Source organism: Choloepus didactylus, chromosome 18, assembly GCF_015220235.1.
Source record: "Choloepus didactylus isolate mChoDid1 chromosome 18, mChoDid1.pri, whole genome shotgun sequence".
Lineage (NCBI taxonomy): Eukaryota > Metazoa > Chordata > Mammalia > Pilosa > Megalonychidae > Choloepus > Choloepus didactylus.
Window position 1 is genome coordinate 70,400,004 of NC_051324.1, and position 24,221 is coordinate 70,424,224.

The 24,221-nt window shown below is 39.2% G+C and overlaps 1 protein-coding gene across 1 annotated transcript in view; it reads right to left on the minus strand.

The window, feature by feature from the left end:
- SRP68 (signal recognition particle 68) overlaps positions 1–23,668 on the minus strand; it is a 60,299-nt gene extending 36,631 nt beyond the window's left edge. Inside the window, exons 1-2 of the mRNA XM_037809279.1 lie at positions 23,502–23,668; positions 21,916–21,982 (exon numbers count right to left, since the gene is read on the minus strand). Of these exons, the coding sequence (XP_037665207.1) occupies positions 21,916–21,982; positions 23,502–23,658 (224 nt within the window). The 5' untranslated portion in view covers positions 23,659–23,668. The remainder of the gene's footprint in view (positions 1–21,915; positions 21,983–23,501) is intronic.
- Between the last annotated feature and the right edge of the window lie 553 nt (positions 23,669–24,221).

The window sequence follows — 24,221 nt, forward strand, 5'->3', positions numbered from 1 at the left end:
CCACAAACAAAAATGATTCAGCTAAGGTGATAATATTTTAATAGTAAATTGTGTAATAGGCCAAAGGTCTGGAGTCTTTTTCTCATGGTTACTGTATATACCACACCTCATCTTGCAAACATTTATTGAACGATCAAAGCATGCAGGGCAATATGACTGGCATTACAGAAAACACAGAGACAGGGCACAGTCCCCATTCGCAAGGACTCACACTCTGGCTGGGAAGGATCATGCAGATAAAATGGCAGCCAAGAAAATAAGGCAAATGTCAAATTGAATGGAAAGGACGTGAGTAAACATCGTCTTCTTTTTAACACCTTTGGCTGGGCCTTGAAAGAATGAGCAGGACGCTGAAGTATGGAAAGGAGAGAAAGGGGCATGCATCCTGGAGGAGACTGTGATAACAGCAAAGACATGGAGAAAAGAACTGCAAACATGCTGGAAAAAAATGAGCAGGACAATTACAATATCAACAAGACACAACATAAACATTAGCTCTTGGGTGAAGCCGTCCTCTCCTCTGTGCTCATGAACACGTGTGCATTCTTACTTCTCCCGTAAGTACTACATTATACTACTGGCCCCCCACTAGATTATAAACTCCTTTAATGCAGGGATGATCTTATTTTAAACTTCCCTCCAATGCCCTGGCACAGTGCCTAGCACATAAATGTTTAATAAATGTATTCTGACTAAACAAGAGTAAAAAAAATACATAAAAAATTTTACCAACCCTTAAATCAAAATAATATAACATATAATTTATAATAGAAAATCATATTTAAATGAAACTACAGCATCTTAGCCTTAAAACTACCACTTGAACAGCTTGTTAAAAAGGAAAAATAATAATCCGGGTTAAATCTACGAACCAGATTTTTCCCTCAATTCCTAATATCAACTTTATCACTTATCTTTTTTCATAAAAATTAAGTGGAACCCTCATTCAATATGGGCAGACATACAAATTCATAAAATATTTTCTGGCAATATGAATGCATTTATCAAGATCTTTAAAAATATTCTTATTCCCTCAGCTAAGAGTCTACTTCCATACTACTCTACAATGAAGAAATAATCAGAAATACAAAGAGATAGGAATAGAGACTCATGGGAACACAATTTTAAAACCAACAAAATCGCTACAGAGGGAGGCGGGGCAAGATGGCGGACTGGTGAGCTGTATGTTTTAGTTACTCCTCCAGGAAAGTAGGTAGAAAGCCAGGAACTGCGTGGACTGGACACCACAGAGCAATCTGACTTTGGGCATACTTCATACAACACTCATGAAAACGTGGAACTGCTGAGATCAGCGAAATCTGTAAGTTTTTGCGGCCAGGGGACCCGCGCCCCTCCCTGCCAGGCTCAGTCCCGTGGGAGGAGGGGCTGTCAGCTCCGGGAAGGAGAAGGGAGAACTCCAGTGGCAGCCCTTATCGGAAACTCATTCTACTGATCCAAACTCCAACCATAGATAGACTGAGACCAGACACCAGAGAATCTGAGAGCAGCCAGCCCAGCAGAGAGGAGACAGGCATAGAAAAAAAACAACACGAAAAACTCCAAAATAAAAGCGGAGGATTTTTGGAGTTCTGGTGAACACAGAAAGGGGAAGGGCAGAGCTCAGGCCCTGAGGCGCATATGCAAATCCCGAAGAAAAGCTGATCTCTCTGCCCTGTGGACCTTTCCTTAATGGCCCTGGTTGCTTTGTCTCTTAGCATTTCAATAACCCATTAGATCTCTGAGGAGGGCCCTTTTTTTTTTTTTTTTTAATCCTTTTTTCTTTTTCTAAAACAAGTACTCTAAGAAGCGCAATACAGAAAGCTTCAAAGACTTGCAATTTGGGCAGGTCAAGTCAAGAGCAGAACTAAGAGAGCTCTGAGACAAAAGGCAATAATCCAGTGGCTGAGAAAATTCACTAAACACCACAACTTCCCAAGAAAAGGGGGGTGTCCGCTCACAGCCATCATCCTGGTGGACAGGAAACACTCCTGCCCATTGCCAGCCCCATAGCCCAGAGCTGCCCCAGACAACCCAGGGTGACGGAAGTGCTTCAAATAACAGGCACACACCACAAAACTGGGCGTGGACATTATTAGCCTTCCCTGCAACCTCAGCTGATTGTCCCAGAGTTGGGAAGGTGGAGCAGTGTGAATTAACAAAGCCCCATTCAGCCATCATTTCAGCAGACTGGGAGCCTCCCTACACAGCCCAGCAGCCCAGAACTGCCCTGGGGGGACGGCACTCACCTGTGACATAGCACAGTCATCCCTCAACAGAGGACCTGGGGTGCACAGCCTGGAAGAGGGGCCCACTTGCAAGTCTCAGGAGCCATACGCCAATACCAAGGACTTGTGGGTCAGTGGCAGAGACAAACTGTGGCAGGACTGAACTGAAGGATTAGACTATTGCAGCAGCTTTAAAACTCTAGGATCACCAGGGAGATTGGATTGTTAGGGCCACCCCCCCTCCCTGACTGCCCAGAAACACGCCCCATATACAGGGCAGGCAACACCAACTACACACGCAAGCTTGGTACACCAATTGGACCCCACAAGACTCACTCCCCCACTCACCAAAAAGGCTAAGCAGGGGAGAACTGGCTTGTGGAGAACAGGTGGCTTGTGGACGCCACCTGCTGGTTAGTTAGAGAAAGTGTACTCCACGAAGCTGTAGATCTGATAAATTAGAGATAAGGACTTCAATTGGTCTACAAATCCTAAAAGAACCCTATCAAGTTCAGCAAATGCCACGAGGCCAAAAACAACAGAAAATTATAAAGCATATGAAAAAACCAGACGATATGGATAACCCAAGCCCAAGCACCCAAATCAAAAGACCAGAAGAGACACAGCACCTAGAGCAGCTACTCAAAGAACTAAAGATGAACAATGAGACCATAGTATGGGATACAAAGGAAATCAAGAAGACCCTAGAAGAGCATAAAGAAGACATTGCAAGACTAAATAAAAAAATGGATGATCTTATGGAAATTAAAGAAACTGTTGACCAAATTAAAAAGATTCTGGACACTCATAGTACAAGACTAGAGGAAGTTGAACAACGAATCAGTGACCTGGAAGATGACAGAATGGAAAATGAAAGCATAAAAGAAAGAATGGGGAAAAAAATTGAAAAAATCGAAATGGACCTCAGGGATATGATAGATAATATGAAACGTCCAAATATAAGACTCATTGGTGTCCCAGAAGGGGAAGAAAAGGGTAAAGGTCTAGGAAGAGTATTCAAAGAAATTGTTGGGGAAAACTTCCCAAATCTTCTAAACAACATAAATACACAAATCATAAATGCTCAGCGAACTCCAAATAGAATAAATCCAAATAAACCCACTCCGAGACATATACTGATCACACTGTCAAACACGGAAGAGAAGGAGCAAGTTCTGAAAGCAGCAAGAGAAAAGCAATTCACCACATACAAAGGAAACAGCATAAGACTAAGTAGTGACTACTCAGCAGCCACCATGGAGACGAGAAGGCAGTGGCACGATATATTTAAAATTCTGAATGAGAAAAATTTCCAGCCAAGAATACTTTATCCAGCAAAGCTCTCCTTCAAATTTGAGGGAGAGCTTAAATTTTTCACAGACAAACAAATGCTGAGAGAATTTGCTAACAAGAGACCTGCCCTACTGGAGATACTCAAGGGAGCCCTACAGACAGAGAAACAAAGAAAGGACAGAGAGACTTGGAGAAAGGTTCAGTACTAAAGAGATTCGGTATGGGTACAATAAAGGATATTAATAGACAGAGGGGGAAAATATGACAAACATAAACCAAAGGATAAGATGGCTGATTCAAGAAATGCCTTCACGGTTATAACGTTGAATGTACATGGATTAAACTCCCCAATTAAAAGATATAGATTCGCAGAATGGATAAAAAAAAATGAACCATCAATATGTTGCATACAAGAGACTCATCTTAGACACAGGGACACAAAGAAACTGAAAGTGAAAGGATGGAAAAAAATATTTCATGCAAGCTACAGCCAAAAGAAAGCAGGTGTAGCAATATTAATCTCAGATAAAATAGACTTTAAATGCAGGGATGTTTTGAGAGACAAAGAAGGCCACTACATACTAATAAAAGGGGCAATTCAGCAAGAAGAAATAACAATCGTAAATGTCTATGCACCCAATCAAGGTGCCACAAAATACATGAGAGAAACATTGGCAAAACTAAAGGAAGCAATTGATGTTTCCACAATAATTGTGGGAGACTTCAACACATCACTCTCTCCTATAGATAGATCAACCAGACAGAAGACCAATAAGGAAATTGAAAACCTAAACAATCTGATAAATGAATTAGATTTAACAGAAATATACAGGACATTACATCCCAAATCACCAGGATACACATACTTTTCTAGTGCTCATGGAACTTTCTCCAGAATAGATCATATGCTGGGACATAAAACAAGCCTCAATAAATTTAAAAAGATTGAAATTATTCAAAGCACATTCTCTGACCACAACGGAATACAATTAGAAGTCAATAACCATCAGAGACTTAGAAAATTCACAAATACCTGGAGGTTAAACAACACACTCCTAAACAATCAGTGGGTTAAAGAAGAAATAGCAAGAGAAATTGCTAAATATATAGAGACGAATGAAAATGAGAACACAACATACCAAAACCTATGGGATGCAGCAAAAGCAGTGCTAAGGGGGAAATTTATAGCACTAAATGCATATATTAAAAAGGAAGAAAGAGCCAAAATCAAAGAACTAATGGATCAACTGAAGAAGCGAGAAAATGAACAGCAAACCAATCCTAAACTAAGTAGAAGAAAAGAAATAACAAGGATTAAAGCAGAAATAAATGACATAGAGAATAAAAAAACAATAGAGAGGATAAATATCACCAAAAGTTGGTTCTTTGAGAAGATCAACAAGATTGACAAGCCCCTAGCTAGACTGACAAAATCAAAAAGAGAGAAGACCCATATAAACAAAATAATGAATGAAAACGGTGACATAACTGCAGATCCTGAAGAAATTAAAAAAACTATAAGAGGATATTATGAACAACTGTATGGCAACAAACTGGATAATGTAGAAGAAATGGACAATTTCCTGGAAACGTATGAACAACCTAGACTGACCAGAGAAGAAATAGAAGACCTCAATTAACCCATCACAAGCAAAGAGATCCAATCAGTCATCAAAAATCTTCCCACAAATAAATGCCCAGGGCCAGACGGCTTCACAGGGGAATTCTACCAAACTTTCCAGAAAGAATTGACACCAATCTTACTCAAACTCTTTCAAAACATTGAAGAAAATGGAACACTACCTAACTCATTTTATGAAGCTAACATCAATCTAATACCAAAACCAGGCAAAGATGCTACAAAAAAGGAAAACTACCGGCCAATCTCCCTAATGAATATAGATGCAAAAATCCTCAACAAAATACTTGCAAATCGAATCCAAAGACACATTAAAAAAATCATACACCATGATCAAGTGGGGTTCATTCCAGGCATGCAAGGATGGTTCAATATAAGAAAATCAATCAATGTATTACAACACATTAACAAGTCAAAAGGGAAAAATCAATTGATCATCTCAATAGATGCTGAAAAAGCATTTGACAAAATCCAACATCCCTTTTTGATAAAAACACTTCAAAAGGTAGGAACTGAAGGACACTTCCTCAACATGATAAAGAGCATATATGAAAAACCCACAGCCAGCATAGTACTCAACGGTGAGAGACTGAAAGCCTTCCCTCTAAGATCAGGAACAAGACAAGGATGCCCGCTGTCACCACTGTTATTCAACATTGTGCTGGAAGTGCTAGCCAGGGCAATCAGGCAAGACAAAGAAATAAAAGGCATCCAAATTGGAAAAGAAGAAGTAAAACTCTCATTGTTTGCAGATGATATGATCTTATATCTAGAAAACCCTGAGAAATCGACGATACAGCTACTAGAGCTAATAAACAAATTTAGCAAAGTAGCGGGATACAAGATTAATGCACATAAGTCAGTAATGTTTCTATATGCTAGAAATGAACAAACTGAAGAGACACTCAAGAAAAAGATACCATTTTCAACAGCAACTAAAAAAATCAAGTACCTAGGAATAAACTTAACCAAAGATGTAAAAGACCTATACAAAGAAAACTACATAACTCTACTAAAAGAAATAGAAGGGGACCTTAAAAGATGGAAAAATATTCCATGTTCATGGATAGGAAGGCTAAATGTCATTAAGATATCAATTCTACCCAAACTCATCTACAGATTCAATGCAATCCCAATCAAAATTCCAACAACCTACTTTGCAGACTTGGAAAAGCTAGTTATCAAATTTATTTGGAAAGGGAAGATGCCTCGAATTGCTATAGACACTCTAAAAAAGAAAAAAGAAGTGGGAGGACTTACACTCCCTGACTTTGAAACTTATTATAAAGCCACAGTTGCCAAAACAGCATGGTACTGGCACAAAGATAGACATATAGATCAACGGAATCGAATTGAGAATTCAGAGATAGACCCTCAGATCTATGGCCGACTGATCTTTGATAAGGCCCCCAAAGTCACTGAACTGAGTCATAATGGTCTTTTCAACAAATGGGGCTGGGAGAGTTGGATATCCATATCCAAAAGAATGAAAGAGGACCCCTACCTCACCCCCTACACAAAAATTAACTCAAAATGGACCAAAGATCTCAATATAAAAGAAAGTACCATAAAACTCCTAGAAGATAATGTAGGAAAACATCTTCAAGACCTTGTATTAGGCGGCCACTTCCTAGACTTTACACCCAAAGCACAAGCAACAAAAGAGAAAATAGATAAATGGGAACTCCTCAAGCTTAGAAGTTTCTGCACCTCAAAGGAATTTCTCAAAAAGGTAAAGAGGCAGCCAACTCAATGGGAAAAAATTTTTGGAAACCATGTATCTGACAAAAGACTGATATCTTGCATATATAAAGAAATCCTACAACTCAATGACAATAGTACAGAAGGCCCAATTATAAAATGGGCAAAAGATATGAAAAGACATTTCTCTGAAGAGGAAATACAAATGGCCAAGTAACACATGAAAAAATGTTCAGCTTCACTAGCTATTAGAGAGATGCAAATTAAGACCACAATGAGATACCATCTAACACCGGTTAGAATGGCTGCCATTAAACAAACAGGAAACTACAAATGCTGGAGGGGATGTGGAGAAATTGCAACTCTTATTCATTGTTGGTGGGACTGTATAATGGTTCAGCCACTCTGGAAGTCAGTCTGGCAGTTCTTTAGAAAACTAGATATAGAGTTACCATTCGATCCAGCGATTGCACTTCTCGGTATATACCCGGAAGGTCGGAAAGCAGTGACACGAACAGATATCTGCACGCCAATGTTCATAGCAGCATTATTCACAATTGCCAAGAGATGGAAACAACCCAAATGTCCTTCAACAGATGAGTGGATAAATAAAATGTGGTATATACACACGATGGAATACTACGCGGCAGTAAGAAAGAACGATCTCGTGAAACATATGACAACATGGATGAACCTTGAAGACATAATGCTGAGCGAAATAAGCCAGGCACAAAAAGAGAAATATTATATGCTACCACTAATGTGAACTTTGAAAAATGTAAAACAAATGGTTTATAATGTAGAATGTAGGGGAACTAGCATTAGAGAGCAATTAAGGAAGGGGGAACAGTAATCCAAGAAGAACAGATAAGCTATTTGGCGTTCTGGGGATGCCCAGGAATGACTGTGGTCTGTTGGTTTCTGATGGATGTGGTAGGGGCAGGTTCACAGAAATGTTGCCATATTAGGTAACTTTCTTGGGGTAAAGTAGGAACATGTTGGAAGTTAAGCAGTTATCTTAGGTTAGTTGTCTTTTTCTTACTCCCTTGTTATGGTCTCTTTGAAATGTTCTTTTATTGTATGTTTGTTTTCTTTTTAACTTTTTTTTCATACAGTTGATTTAAAAAAGAAGGGAAAGTTAAAAAAAAAAAAAAAGAAAAACAAGAAAAAAAGAAAAGATGTAGTGCCCCCTTGAGGAGCCTGTGGAGAATGCAGGGGTATTCGCCTACCCCACCTCCATGGTTGCTAACATGACCACAGACATAGGGGACTGGTGGTTTGATGGGTTGAGCCCTCTACCATAAGTTTTACCCTTGGGAAGACGGTTGCTGCAAAGGAGAGGCTAGGCCTCCCTATGGTTGTGCCTAAGAGCCTCCTCCGGAATGCCTCTTTGTTGCTCAGATGTGGCCCTCTCTCTCTGGCTAAGCCAACTTGAAAGGTGAAATCACTGCCCTCCCCCCTACGTGGGATCAGACACCCAGGGGAGTGAATCTCCCTGGCAACGTGGAATATGACTCCCGGGGAGGAATGTAGACCCGGCATCGTGGGACGGAGAACATCTTCTTGACCAAAAGGGGGATGTGAAAGGAAATGAAATAAGCTTCAGTGGCAGAGAGATTCCAAAACGAGCCGAGAGGTCACTCTGGTGGGCACTCTTACGCACACTTTAGACAACTCTTTTTAGGTTCCAAAGAATTGGGGTAGCTGGTGGTGGATACCTGAAACTATCAAACTACAACCCAGAACCCATGAATCTCGAAGACAGTTGTATAAAAATGTAGCTTATGAGGGGTGACAATGGGATTGGGAAAGCCATAAGGACCACACTCCACTTTGTCTAGTTTATGGATGGATGAGTAGAAAAATAGGGGAAGGAAACAAACAGACAAAGGTACCCAGTGTTCTTTTTTACTTCAATTGTTCTTTTTCACTTTAATTATTATTCTTGTTATTTTTGTGTGTGTGCTAATGAAGGTGTCAAGGATTGATTTAGGTGAAGAATGTACAACTATGTAATGGTACTGTAAACAATCGAAAGTACGATTTGTTTTGTATGACTGTGTGGTATGTGAATATATCTCAATAAAATGAAGATAAAAAAAAATCGCTACCATCTAAATAACCAACTTGGGGGAGTAAGAAATTATGGTATAACTATACAGTAGATAACACAATTAATAAAAATTATGTTTATGGAACATTTTTACAAACATGGAAAAATACATATAATATTCAACAAAAAAGCGAGATACAAAGTTACGTATACGGTATGGCTAAACTTATAAAAAAGAGCAGAAGACCAAAAATAATATCTGGTAAATACGTAAAGACATAAAAATGGGTTAGAAGGATACATGTCAAACTCATGATACTACCAGGGAGGAATTTTGCCGGGAAGGTGGTGGCAAAAGGGGATCTTAGCTTCCTTTGTCAGGTTTGTCAAATATGACAACTTAAAAAGTTATACTTCTAATGACTGTATAACCATACAGCTTATACGGTGTGACCGTGTGATTGTGAAAACCTTCTGGCTTACACTCCCTTTATCCAGTGTATGGACAGAAGAGTAGAAAAATGGAGCAAAAAGTAAATGAATAATAGGAGGGGATAGGATGTTTTGGGTGTACCTTTTTACTTTTATTTTTATTCTTATTTAAAATCTTTTTTTGGAGTAATGAACGTGTTCAAGGACTGTTTGTGGTGATAAATGCACAACTATATGATGATACTGCGAATAACTGTACACTGTGGATGATTGTATGATATGTGAATATATCTCAATAAAATTGCAGAGGAAAAAATTTTTTTAAAGTTACACTGGCTATTAAGAACATGGGCATGTTTTATTTTTTATAACTTTCTGTATTTTAATTTCTAAAACATGCTTAAAAATACAAAAGGCTCTTAAACACAAGCTGCACCATTTCAATTATAATTAAATAAATGCAAATAAAATTATTTTAATAAAGGAAAAAATCTAAAAGGAAATATGTGCAGAATGTTAATGAAGCTTAGTTATCTTTGGGATTTATGTTAAACTTATATGGTTGAAAAACATTTAAAAAAAAAAAAGAAAGAAAAGTCCCCCCCGCCTTGAGGAGGAGAATGGAATGAGGTCTATATAACTAATAATCTTTGCCCAAAGAGCTAGTTAAGAGATTGCTAGTAGATGGAATGCCAGTGTAGTCCAACTTCAGTTGCCAAAATAAAAAACTAAGCCAACACTAAATCATATCTGATACCACATGTTAAAATGAAGCTATACTCTACGTTAGCATATACGTTTTAGTTGCAGCAGTTACTATGCAAGAATTGCAGCAACTACTATGCAGTTACTATGCAAGACAAGTTAAGGACTATTTACATCACCTAATATAAGGACATAATAACAAGCACATGTTTACTAACAACTGTCAGCCTACAGAGTAACATTTTCTGTGAAAAATCTGTTATGTAAAGAAAAACCTGGAGTAGAACCACTCTCAACAATCAGTAAATTAATAGTTCATTCCTATATAACAACTTTTATCCTTAAGCTAATGGTCATTTGACTCAAGCACAGTAATTAGGTGCTAACTTAGAGCAATAAAAAAGTAGATTAAAACAAAAACAAAAACCAATCACCCACCATGCTCCTCCAATGGGAAATAGTTCAACAAATTAAGGGACATCAAGTATAACTGGTAGCCCTGCTACACTGTTAAGGGAAATATACAAATTACCAAAGGGTCTGTATAGCATGAATTCATTTTATTTAAACACAAACACCATGCACAAACATGGAAAACACTCTCCCTTGACCTCATGCTCACACCTCAAGCACCATCCAGTTTCTCTGATTCCTTCACGGTAAAATTAATTCAACTCTGTAACTGCTGCCTCTATTTCCTTACCTCATTCCCTCCTCAATCCACTCCACCCAGGCTTCCATTCCTATTACTTCAATCAAACTGTTCTTAAAATGTCATCAATGACACCAAAGTTAAAAACACAATACCACTTTACCATTTTAAATTGTTCACAAAGAAAAAAAAGGAAAGAAACAGATGTAAATCCAGCAAAACATGTATAGGACTTGTACACTGAAAACTACAAAATGCTGATCAAAAAAAATCAAAGACAATCTAAACAAAAGGAGAGACATATGTGTTCACGGACTGGAAGACTCTAATTAGTAAAGATGTCAATTCTCCCCAAATTGATATACACTTTTAATACAATTCCTATCAAAATCTCAGCAAGATTTTTTGTAGCTATAGACAAAATTATTCTAAAATGTATAAGGAAAGGCAAAGGAACTAGAACAGCTAAAACAATTTGGAAAAAGAACAAAGTGAAAGGAATCCATCCAATTTCAAAACTTACTATATAGCTACAGTAATCAAGACTATGTGCTATTGGCAGAGGGGTAGACTCCCAGAGCAGTGGAACAGAACAAACAACCCAGAAAGAGACATTATGTCTATATGCCTAGATAACTGATTTTTGACAAAGCCGCAAAAGTGATCTGATGGCTTGATGACGATTGTATAAGTAAACAGCTTTTCTTGTGTGACCATGTGATTGTGAAAACCTTGTGACTGATACTCCCTTTATCCAATGTATGGACAGATGAATAATAAAATAAAGACTAAATAAATAAATAAATAATGGGGGAGGATGAGGGGAATGGGATGTTTTGTGTTTTTATTTTTATTTTTTTCTTTTTGTTAAGAGTAACGAATATGTTCTAAAATCGATTGCAGTGATGAACACAACTATATGATGATACTGTGAGCCACCGATTGTATACTTTGGATGGATTATATGATGTGTCAATATATCTCAATAAAATTGCATTAAAAAAAAGAGTGAGAGAACAGCATAACTTCAAAAAAAAGTGATTTGATGGAAGAAAGAAATCCTTTTCGACAAATGGTGCTGGAGCAACTGAACAACTATAGGCTAAAAAGATGAATCTCAACCTAATCTGATACGTGATATAAAAATTAACTCAAAATGGATCACAGACTTACTTAAATATAAAATGTAAAAATGTAAAACATTTAGAAAAATACATGGAAATAATCTTCAGGATCTAGGACTAGGCAAAGAGTTTTTAGGTTTGACACTTCAAAAGCACAAGCCATAAAAGGAAAAATTAGACTTCCTCAAAATTTAAATTTTTGCTCTGTGGTGGTCATAAGCCTGGGCTCTGGTGTCCGCTGCCTGACAGGGTTCCTGTTCCTCCTCCACACTCTAAGTGTGCCCTTGGGTGGTAGTGTAGCCTCTCTAGCCTCTCTGTGCCTTTGAGGTGCTTGGGAGTGGTTGAAAGGGGAAAAGGTTATGTGATATATATGTCTGCAAGAAGAGAGAGACAGTGAGATGAAAAAGACAATGACAATTAAATGCAATACATGATCCTGGACTAGATCTAATAATGGAGGAGGAAAAGCCCAAAAGGACATTATTGAGAGAACTGGGAGGAAAAAAAAAAAGAATATAGGCTGTATGTTTTATATCTGTGTTACATTGCTTGGACTTGATAACTGTATTTAATGAGGTTCTAGAAGTGAATATCCTGTGCTCAGGAAATGTACATGAAAGTACCAAGTATTCAAGCAGCATGCTATGGGCTGTAAGCTTTATATCAATGTTAAATTGCCTGAACTTGATAACTGTATTTAATGAGGTTCCAGAAGCAAATATCCTTGTTCTTAGGAAATGTACATGGAAGTACTAAGTGTTCGAGGAGCATGCTGTACACGCAACCTATTCTCAGATGTTTAGAAATTAGATAACTAGATAGATGACAGATAGACATCGATTGGACGATACAACAAATGTGGCAAAACGTTACAAGTTGGTAAATCTGGGTACCTGGTAGGCAGTATATTAGAGTTATCTGTATTGGTTTTGTATTGTTTTTCCAACTTCCTATAACCTTGAAATTTATCAAAACATAAAAGTTTTAAAAAATGAGAAAAAATTTGCTCTGTGTAAGACAGTGAGAATGAAAGGAAAAGCTACAGACTGGGAGAAAACACTTGCAAATGACATAAGCAATAAAGGACTAGTATGTAGAATATATAAAGAACTTTCAAAATTCAACAGTTTTAAAAAAATCCAATTAGAAAACAAGTAAAGGACAAGAACAGACATCACTAAAGATGACTTAAAGGTGGCAAATAAGCACACGAGCATCTTTAGCCATTAGGAAGATGCAAATGAAAATAACAACGAGATATCAGTGCACACCTAACAGAATGGCTAAAATAGTGAGACCACCAAATGTTGGCGAAGAAACTCATACATTGCTAGTGCGAATGTAAAATATTACAGCCACACTGGATGACAATTTGGCAGCTTCTTAAAAAACTCAGCCATGGCGCTCTTGGGCATTTATCCCAGAGAAATGAAGTCTTATATTCACACAAAAACATGTACACAAATGCTTACAGCAGCTTTATTTCTAATAGCCCGAAACTGGAAACAATCCAGAGCCCATATGGTTAAACAAACTATGGTCCAACCATACCATGGACCATTCCTCAGCAATAACAAAAGAACAAACTATTCACACATGTAACTACCTTAATGGATCTCCAGAAAATTATGCTGAGTGAAAAAAAAGTCAGTCCCAAAATGCTGCATACAGTACAAGTCCATTTATTTAACATTCTTGAAATAACAAAATTACAGAAATGGAGAAAAGATTCGTGGTTGCCAGGGTTAAGTTAAGGAGGTGGGGATGGGATGGGAAGAAGTGGTGTGGCTATAAAAGGGCAACATTGGGGACCCCTGTGGTGCCGAAATGTTTTTTGGGTTGACTATCTCAACATCAATTTCCTGGTTGTGACACTGTACTATAGCTTTGCAAAATGTTACCATTAGGGGGAACTGGGTAAAGGGTACATGTGAATCTCTCTGTATTATTTCTTTCAATTGCATGTGAATCTACAATTATCTCAAAATTTTAAATTTAATTAGAAAACATGTCACCAATGACCTCCCTGTTGCCAAAACCAATGGTCTCTTCTCTAGCCTCATATTATCAGGCCTCTCAGAAACTTCTGACGGCCAACTTGTCCCTCTTCCTTGAAATGTTTTCTTCTCTCAGCTTCCTCCTACTTTTCTAGCTGCTGCTTCTCAGTTTCCTTTCTTGGCAGCAAGGTGGAGGAGAAACAAGATCTTTTTTATCCTGATGTTTCCCTGGATAATCTCATCTAATCCCATGACTTTACCATCTACATGCATGGCACGGCCAAGTTTACATCCTCAGCCCTCACCTCTCTGCTGAACTCCAAACTTGTATTTCTACTTAGATATCTAACAGACCTCTCAAACTAAACACGTCCAAAATAGAGCCTGTCATCTGCCTCTTCTCCATTATTTTACTCCTCCTAGTTTCTTCCCATTTCAACAAATGGTACTATCATCCACGTTCAAGCTCAAGCTTGGATAAAGAAATTGTGATTTATTCATACTCAAGCTCTAAACTAGCAGTTACCTTCACTTCCTCTTTTCCTGACCCCTCGATATCCAATCCATCAATAAGCTCTGGTAACTCTCTTAAAAATATTCTACAACTATTCACTTCTGAACATCTCCAGAGCTAACATCCTGGTTCAAGTCCCCATCATCTCTTGTTTGGGCTGAAATTGCCTCCCAATTAGTCTCCCTACTTCCGTTCTCGCCCCTTATAATCCACCTTCCACACAGCAGCCAGAGAAATCTTTAAAAAATATAATAAAAAAAATAAAAAACCGGTGCCACGAGAGGACCTTATTCGGGATCCTGATTAGAACAAACTGTTAAAAGATATTTTTTACACCAAAGAAGAGATACAGATGACAAATAAAGTAAAACCATAATGAGATGCCAGTTTATATCCACTGGAATGGCTAACATTTAAAAGAATGACCATACCAAGTGTTGGAGAGGATGCAGAACAGAAACTCTCATGTATTGCAAACAGGAATGCAAAATAGGGCAGTCACTTTGGGAAAATGCTTCTGCAGTTTCTTATAAAGTTAAACATTACTAGATGACTTAGCAGTCCCACTCCTAGGCATTAACCCAAGAGAAATGGAAAAACATGTCCACAAAAAGACAAATGCAAATGTTCATTGCTGCTTTATTCATAAGAATAAAAAACTTGAAACAACCAACATCCATCAACTGGGGAATGGATAGATAAGCAGATTGTGAAGCATCCCTACAATGGAATGGAATACTGCTGAGCAATAAAAAAGAACTAACTACTTGTGCATGCAAGAACACTGATGAATCACCAAAAAAGCATTATGTTAAGTGGAAGAAAGGCTGCATACAGCATGGTTCCATCTATAGGACAATATGGAACAGGCAAAACTATAGGGAAAGAAATCAGATCAATGATTATCAGGAGTGAGGGGTGGGGGAAGGGGACTGACTACAAGGGGAACTTCTTGAGATGATGGAAATATTCTGTATCTTGATTTTATGGTGGTTACCTAACTATATACATTTGTCAAAACTCATCAAACTGTACATATAAAAGTGTAAATTTTAGTGTATATAAATTATGTCCCAATAAATCTGACTTAAAAATAAACATAGGGACATGTCAAAAGATAAAGTGGCCAACTTGAAGGGGCTTCCACTGGCTAAATCTAACATAGCAACAGACTGCAACCCATAGGGTGAAACAGGAAACTAGGAGTACATACAGATACAAATAAATGAATACATTGAAAGTTTGGTGAGAAATGGGATATTTACATAGTTTCAAAGTATTTCTTCATAAAATACTTATTGATTACAAGGGAAAAGGAGTAAATTTTCAGTGGAGAAACTTGGCCAACACCATGATCAAGCAATCTAGGTGAACACCAGTAATGGGACAAATTGAAATCAAGGAGATGAATATAGCATCACTTCTGTGATATTCCTGCCAAAAATACATATCCTGAATCTCATAAGAAGATATCCAGTAAACTCAAACTGAGTGATGCTCTACAAAATAACTGACCCACTGGTGGGAAGTGTGGTGGTTCCACAGGAGGCTAAGTACGGGTTGCCATATGATCCTGCAACCTTAGAAGACTGAAGAACTGAAAGCAGGGACACAAATAGACATTTACACACTGGTGCTGATGCCAGCAATGTTCACGATCTGCAATGAATAGAGGAAGCCAAAGGGGATATCAATGGGTGATGGGAAGGGCAAGCTGTGGTGTATACTATAACGGAATACTGAACAGCTGCAAAAAGGAATGAAGTCATGAAGCAGGCAACTAGGTAAATGAGTGCTGAGGACATTATGTTGAGTGAAATAAGTCAGAAACAAAAGGACAAATATTGTAAGGCCTCACTAATATAAAAATCCTATAATGAGCAAATGCTGAGAATTTAATTTGAAAGTGTATGTATCAGGGGATAATGTGGACAGAGATTGGGCAATCAACGATGCAGCAGTGCCAAGAGTTCAACGACGCTTGTTGTAAAGGTTCGTAGATTGTAAGCTCTTATGGCATATCACATCTATTTCTGAGTTTTGACTGTTATTTAAGAGATGTTTATGTGATACAGAATTTACATTCTCTGTAGCACGCTTTATAAAACAACTTGTGTGGTCAGTCTATTTAAACAACATGGTTACATGGAATCTAGAATGGGGAATGAGATCTTGTTATTCTGTACAAGTTAATATGACACCCTGATGCACCCCAAAGTACTTTAGGCAGAAAATGAAAAATTATTTGCAAAGTCCCCTTGAGAGATTTCGGGGAATATGTGGAAACATTACACCTCCTCATCTGGAAGTTCCTAATATCCCTGCAAGCATTAGGGAATCCTTGATCTTGGAACTTGCCCTTATGAAACTTATTCCTGCAAAGGAGAAGCTAAGCTTAATGATAATTATGCCTAAGAGTCACCCCCAGAGAACCTCTTTTGTTGCTCAGATGTGGCCTCTTTCTCAGCCAACTCTGCAAATAAACTCTACCCTCCCCACTACATGGGACATGACTCCCAGGGATGAGCCTGGCCCTGTCATCGTAGTATTCATAATGCTGTCTTGATCAAAAGGGAGAAAAGAAGTGAAACAAAATAAAGCTTCAGTGGCTAAGAGACCTCAAATAGAGATGAGAGGTCAATCTGGAGGTTATTCTTTTTTTTTTTTTTTTTTTTTTAATTAAATTCAGCCCCACTGAAATATACTCACACACCACACAATCATCCATGGTGCACAATCAACCACTCACAGCACCATCACAGAGCCATGCATTCACTACACCATCCACCCCTGAACGCCCTCCCCACATCAAAAAGAACCAGAACAAGAACAAAAAACAAAGGTAAAAAAGAACACCCAAATCATCCCCCCCATCCCACCCCACCCTCCATTCAGTCTGTCTCCATCCCTGCACTCATCCATCCATACACTAGACAAAACAATCCAAAAAGCCCCACAATCACACTGTCACCGCCTGCAATCCACATTGCTACACAATAATCCTCAGGAGTCCAGACCACTGGGCCAGGGCCCGACAGTTCCAGGCATCTACCTCTAGCTACTCTAACACATCAAAACCTAAGAGGTGCTATCCATACAGTGCACAAGAACATCCACCAGAGTGACCTTTCGACTCCATCCGAAATCTCTCAGCTACTGAAACTTTATTTCGTTTCATTTTTGCATCCCCCTTTTGGTCAAGAAGATGTTCTCAATCTCACGATGTCTGGTCCAGCTTCATCCCTGGGAGTCATATCCTGTGTTGCCAGGGAGAATTACACCCTTGGGAATCAGGTCCCACATAGTGGGGAGGGCAGTGAGATCACCCGCCAAGGTGGCTTAGTTAGATAGAGGGCCACGTCTGAGCAACAAAGAGGTATTCAAGGGGAGACTCTTAGGCAAAACTATATGCAAGTTTAGCCTCTCCTTTGCAGTAATGAGCTTCATAAGGGCAAGTCCCATGAGAGAGGGCTCGGCACATCAAACCACCAGTCCTCAATGTTTATGACAACATCAGTATCAGTTCAGGTGAGGAAGTCCAACACTTCCGCATTTTTCCGCAGCTCCTCGGGGGGTCCTACAAATATATTTTTATTCTCTGCCCAAATTACTTTGGGATGTGTCACTATTTCACTCTAACCTATACTAACCTATCATATCTCACCTCCTATTCAAAGTTCCACGTAATTGTGGTGTTTGAACAAACTGTCTGTAGAGTTATACTGTTCAGAAAATACAGATCCTGCACCAAATAGACATCTCTTCCCTTGGTCTCACATGGAAGTTGAAGTTTTAAAACACAGTCAGTTTCAACCTTTACCCTTTGGACCGGTTTGCCCTAGTCTTAACCAGATCTGTTTCATTCATATCACTAATGGAAGTCTGGGCTCTTTTACAGCTTTTTTTAAAAAAAAAAAACAGTTGCTTTATGTGCTAATACTGACATTCATATCTGCCAAGCTCTAGCTCTGAATTTCAGGTGTCACAGAGATACCCAATGTTCCAGAGACCAATCAGGTTATACACTAAGGGATCAGCATCTCAAAGTTTGGAGACAGCCATTACAATCCTGGAATAGATTTCACTGCTGTAAGAGCTTACAATCTAGGAACCATTACAATAATCGTTCCCCTCTTAGCCTGGGTTCTAAGATTCAATTCTGAGTTTACACATTGTAGTTAGTCCACATTGGTGAGGCATTATAGCATTTGCCTTTATTTCTGGCATACTTCACTTAAAATGCTGTGTACATGATCCATTCACCTTGTTGTGTGTCTTACAGCTTCACTCCTTCTCATAGTTGCTCAGTATTCCATTGTATGCATACACCACAGTTCACCATTCTGTTCCTCAGTCTATGTACCCTTAGGCCACCTCCACCCATTGCAAATCATGAATACTGCCTCCGTAAACAGTAGTATGCAAATGTCCATTTATGTCTCTACTATCAGATCTTCCAATTACGTACCCCATAATGAGGTTGCAGGAGCTTATGGTCCCCACATACTTAGCTTTTTGTGGAACCACCACACTGAATGGAAGTTATTCTTACACATTATACAGATATTCCTTTTTAGTTTCTAGTGTATTAGAATAGCTACAAGAAAATAGACCTGAATCTGTTGAAGGGTAAACCAGAAGACGTGATTCTTGGTGATAACTGTATAACTACGTAACCTTTATCGCGTGACTGTGTGATAGGGAAAACCTGGTGACTGACACTCCCTTTAATCAGTGTTTGATAAAATAATGATAAAAATATATAAATGGGGGGGGTTAATGGGTATGGGATGGTTTGGGTGTTCTTTCTTATTTTTTTTTTTATATTTGTTTTCTTTATTTTGGAGTAATGAAAATGTTTGAAAATTGATTGTGGCGATGAATGTATAACTATACAATGATACTGTGAGCCACTGTACACTTTGGATGGATTAAATGGTATGTGAATATACCTCAATAAAATTGCATTAAAAAATAGTAACTGACCTATAATCCTCAAAACTGTCAAGATCTTGAAAAATCAAGGAAAGACTGAAGAACTGTTCCAGAGTGAAGCTTCAAGAGACATGAAAACTAACTGCAACATGATTCTGAACTGGATCCTTTGGCTATAAAGGAAATTGAGACAACTGGCAAATCTTGAATGGGGTCTGAAGATTAGACAATAGTAATTTGTTGGCTTCCTGCTTTTGAGTATTGTGTTGTAGTTAAGCAGGACAATGTTCCCATTTATAGAAAACATACACTGAAGTATTCAGGGGCAATGGGGCATCAAGTAGGCAATTTACACTCCATGGTTCAGGGAGAATAAAAGTTATCTGCAGTTTAGTTGCAACTTTTCTGCAAGTCTGAGATTGTTTCAAATAAAAAGAAATTTAAGACATTTTAAAGAAAATCACAAAAAAACTGAATAAAGACTACTGCGGTGCCTTGGAGTCTGAACCCTAGAAAAGCATGTTCTTAATCTTTACCCCTTCCTGTGGGTGTGAACCCATTGTAACTAGGACCTTTTGATAAGGTTACTACAGTTAAGGTGTGGCTCAACTCAATCAAGAGGGGTCTTAATCCTACTACTGGAAGCTTTACAGAGAAGGCCACAGAGACAAAAGCCACAGGAAGCAACCAGAAGCTAGAAGTTAAGAGAACCCAGAAGAGAAAGAAGACACCACCATGTGCACTGCCATGTGACTGAAAAGCCAAGGAACCCCAAAGATTGCTGACCAGCCAGAAGATATCAACCTGGGAGGAGGTAAGCCCGCTAGCCTCCAAAACCATTAGCCAATAAATTCCTGTTGTTAAGCCAAACCATTGTGTGGTATTTATTTTAGCAGCTGGGAAACAAAAACAACTATATCATTGTATAAATGACTTTTATACTATTTTATATATACATCCATAATTTACACCATTATATAAGATGATATTGAGGAATTACTCTACATTTGGTTAGGAAAGATAATAATATTATGGTTGTGTTTTTAAAAAGCTTAAGTATTGACGGGTGAAGTGAAATGTCTAGGATTTCCCTTAAAACAAATCCAGTGCACACGTGCAAGCACGCGTGCGCACGCGCACTCACACACACACACAAAATAGCAAGACAGACCATACAGAATGCACGCCAGGATGTGAAGAAACTGAAGGTGTTGAACATTGGGGCGAGTAGGGGGTAGGGTGGGCGGGGGTGAGGGGCATGCAAAATGGTATAACCACTTCCGAAAATTGCTTGGGATAGGGGGTTGTGGCTGTGATTAGAAGGGGCAAAAGGGGGACTTCCGAGATGTTAATGCTGTCTCTTGACACAGGTACTGGTTACAGGGTTACATTCAGGTTGTAAAAAGTTACTCATTTTCTGTATACTTTTACGTACATAAATTATACTTCAGTAGAATGTAAAGAGAGACCCTTCAATAAAATATTAAAAGTAGGGGAGGGAACAGATGAAACAAGGCCAGAAAGTTCATCATTGTAATGACTGAACAAAAGGTTCACAGGAGTTCATTATACTATCATCTCTACATTTGTTGTTGAAAACGTCCTTAATAACTTAAAAAAAAAAAAAAAATCAGATCAAAATAGTTCCTTGCTTAAAACTCTTTTGTGACTTACCACCACACTTACATCAAAATCCTAACTCCTTACTCTGGCCTCCAGGGCCCTACCTGTTCTGACCTGGCCTACCTCTCCAACTTCATCTCAGATCCCTACCCCCCTTGCTCACTCTGCTCCACCCTGTTAACCCTTTTCACCACCTGGCAGACTTCTTAGCATTCAGGTCTCCATGTCAATGCCCCCTTCACAGGCCTTTCCTGACCTCCCCATTCTAAAGTAGCACTTCCTCCTTGTCACTTTTTTCCACCATAATCTGATATTGTTTGTTTATTTAATAATTAGAATGCAAATTCCCTAAGATTAAGAACTCTTGTCTGTGCTATGTAATGTTAATCAGTGCCTAGAATAGTAGGTGGCACTTAGTAGGCGTTCACTAAAGGCTTTTCAATAAATGAATGAATGAGAATATGAGCTGCAGTGTCTTACTAGTACTTTTTAAAATCAGCTCTCCTAAGTCCACAATACCTATAATATAAAAATACTTGGGAATTTCTGCTTTCAAAGTACATCCTGAACTAACACAGGTTTCTCTTCTATATTTTAGATTCATATTAAATTTGTTTTCCAACTTGAAAGCTATCATTTTACCAACCAATTATGATATACCCTTATTTAGTTCCCCTTATATAATATGTTCAAAAGGCTGGAAAACATTGAATTTGACCAAGACTCTATAATAGGGTTAAGTTAAAAAATAATTACCATCTAACTGCCTGCTATTTTCAGCGGAAACCTCCAAACGTATCTGCAATACTGTAGGGCAAAATGGATTAAAAAGTTGGCTCCTTTTATTCATTATAAAATTTTAAATTTCAAAATTAATTACCTTTTGAAAATTCAATGTAAGTTCAGAGCTAGACTTCCGAGGTACACATTTTAATGTAGGAGAGTAAGTAGGATATTAACAAAAGCAAACCATGTTTGAAATCTCCACAATAATTTCCATATACCTTGCACATGATACTAACCTGTACCTCTGAAAATCTCCATGCCGTAAACCATGCTGCTGCTGGGATTCCTTAATAATCTGAAGAACTAGAGCCAAGATTAAGGAAAAACTTATAATGGCAACAATCCAAATAATTCAAAACCTCAGTTATATTCATGTCAAACCACAGCACAACTAAACATTTCTGAAATATTTAGTATGCTAACTAGTAAAATCTCTTGTAACCACTCTCAATAATCATCTTTTCACAGCACAAGGCTAAGCATGTGGCAAATCTGATTACCTGAAAGTTACTATTTCCAAACAAAAAAGGAGAACAGTATTGGCTATTTTGGATTGCTTAAATCCAACAGCTAAAATAAAGCTGCTGGGTTCTAAATGCTGACTATAATGGGGTGGCTACCAATGAGTTAAATCTGGATGCAACATTTTACTCACTCAAGCAGAGTCAGGTTATAAATGGTGTGTACTACTCCTCTATTTGCATAACCTCCTACACTTGCCAAATCTAACTTTCCTTAACAGCTGTGAGGCTGCATAAGCCTAGGCCTATGGGGTCAACCAAGCTAGGCCATAGTTTGCATATGAAGACATAATAAAGTTTTTCTTTTTAAAAGAAGAACCTCTGACCAAACTGCTTTTTAAGAATCTTAAAGAACTTAGATTATGTACCAAATTTTAGGAAGTCCAGTGACATTTGTCTGCAATTTTAGTTTTCTTTTAAAGTCTCCTCAATGCTTCCTCATAGATGTACAATACTTAAAATAGTGAACACTAAAAGGACTGTTTCAATAAATCTATGGTTCCTAGTAAAAACAAGGCATTTCGACATTCATCTGGAACTATACCACCAACTCAAAAAGCAAAACTTTAAACCCCTGGAAACTACACTAAGATGTAAATCTAAAAGTGTATTTTAAAAATTCACCTACCTGTTTTCATGTTATTCATTTCAAAAAGCCACAACCGATTGTCACAAGCACTAAGTTGAAATACACACTGAAGAAAACTACAAGCCGATTCCTCCAGCTCATCTGAACGAATCCCAACAAAATAAAATACCCACAGCCCCATTAAGAAAGCCGTACAGATGATGCAAGGAAGCTACGATAACTTATATTCAAAAAGAACAAAAAGCGTTTACTCAATCTGCCTCCGCTTCCATTACTTATTTTACCACCAAGCCTGAGACCACTGTCAGACAAGTAAGGGTCTTAAGTCGAGACTTCAAAACTGCAGTTTTCTCTCTCCAGCTCAAGTGGCTCAGGTACCAAAGCAAGAGTTCAGCGGAGTGGCCAGAATGGGATCCCCGACACAAACCCTCCAAATGGGCAGCTAAGGGGGAACTAGCTAAATTCAAATTCCTGTGCCGCCTGAAAGAAAAGGACATTCCCCAGTCAGAAAGACGAGAGGGATGCCAGGAGAGACCAGTCGAAAGACCATGAAACGCTGAGTGCCAAAAAGAAAGGGCGGCAGAAACTGCCACCCTCAGCCTCTGCTCTCCAGGACCGTCCAGGACCTGCCGGGACCCGCCACTACTCTCGCCCCCGGCCCGCCAGATCGACACGTAGTCATTGCGAGTTAGGCCCAATTATTTTAGGATACTCTCCAAACTCAGGCTATCCCCAAACTCTTTGTTTGCCTTCGATCCGGCGGAAGGCCGTTCGTTTTCTTTATTTTCCTCTCCCCCAGCACCGCGTCCACCGCTGCTACCGCCGCCGCCACCGCTGCCGCCGCCAGGGACCTGCTTCTCGGCAGCCATCTTGCCCCTGCGCCGCAGAGCAGGACGGGATAGAGGAGGCGGGACCAGTGGAGGTTCGAGAGCGTCGGACAGGCCAGGAGGGGCTGATGGGATAGAGGCGGACTTCACCGCCGACGGCCGGGCCAGCGGGCTGGAGCTATTAGTAGGCGCGTGCCTGCGCTTGATCCCAGATTTTGGGATCTGGAATCGTGGTGAGCCAGTCGCAATGCTCGCGGGCTTGGGGAGACAGTGGCTGCTAAGGTCTTCTCGAGGGCCGTCCTTGCCTCTCGTCCAACAAGGGCCGGAGGAACCGGAGATAGACCCCCCCAACCCGTGCTTCCCCACTCGGGAATCCGGCTCACGTCCAGGGGGGCGGGGATGGCCCAGGAGCTTGGACTACGGGGTGCCGTATCCCTCGGGACTCGGAATGTGATATTCTCACCCTCCCGAAACGAAGCACCGCGTCTTTGGGGGCCCGCCGCTGCCTGTGTTTTTCTCTGGGCCCACGGTGAAGATGCGATGACCAGAGGAATCACTGGCGCCGTCATCAGTAATCCGAGGGAGATTGTCTTAACCTGCTTGAG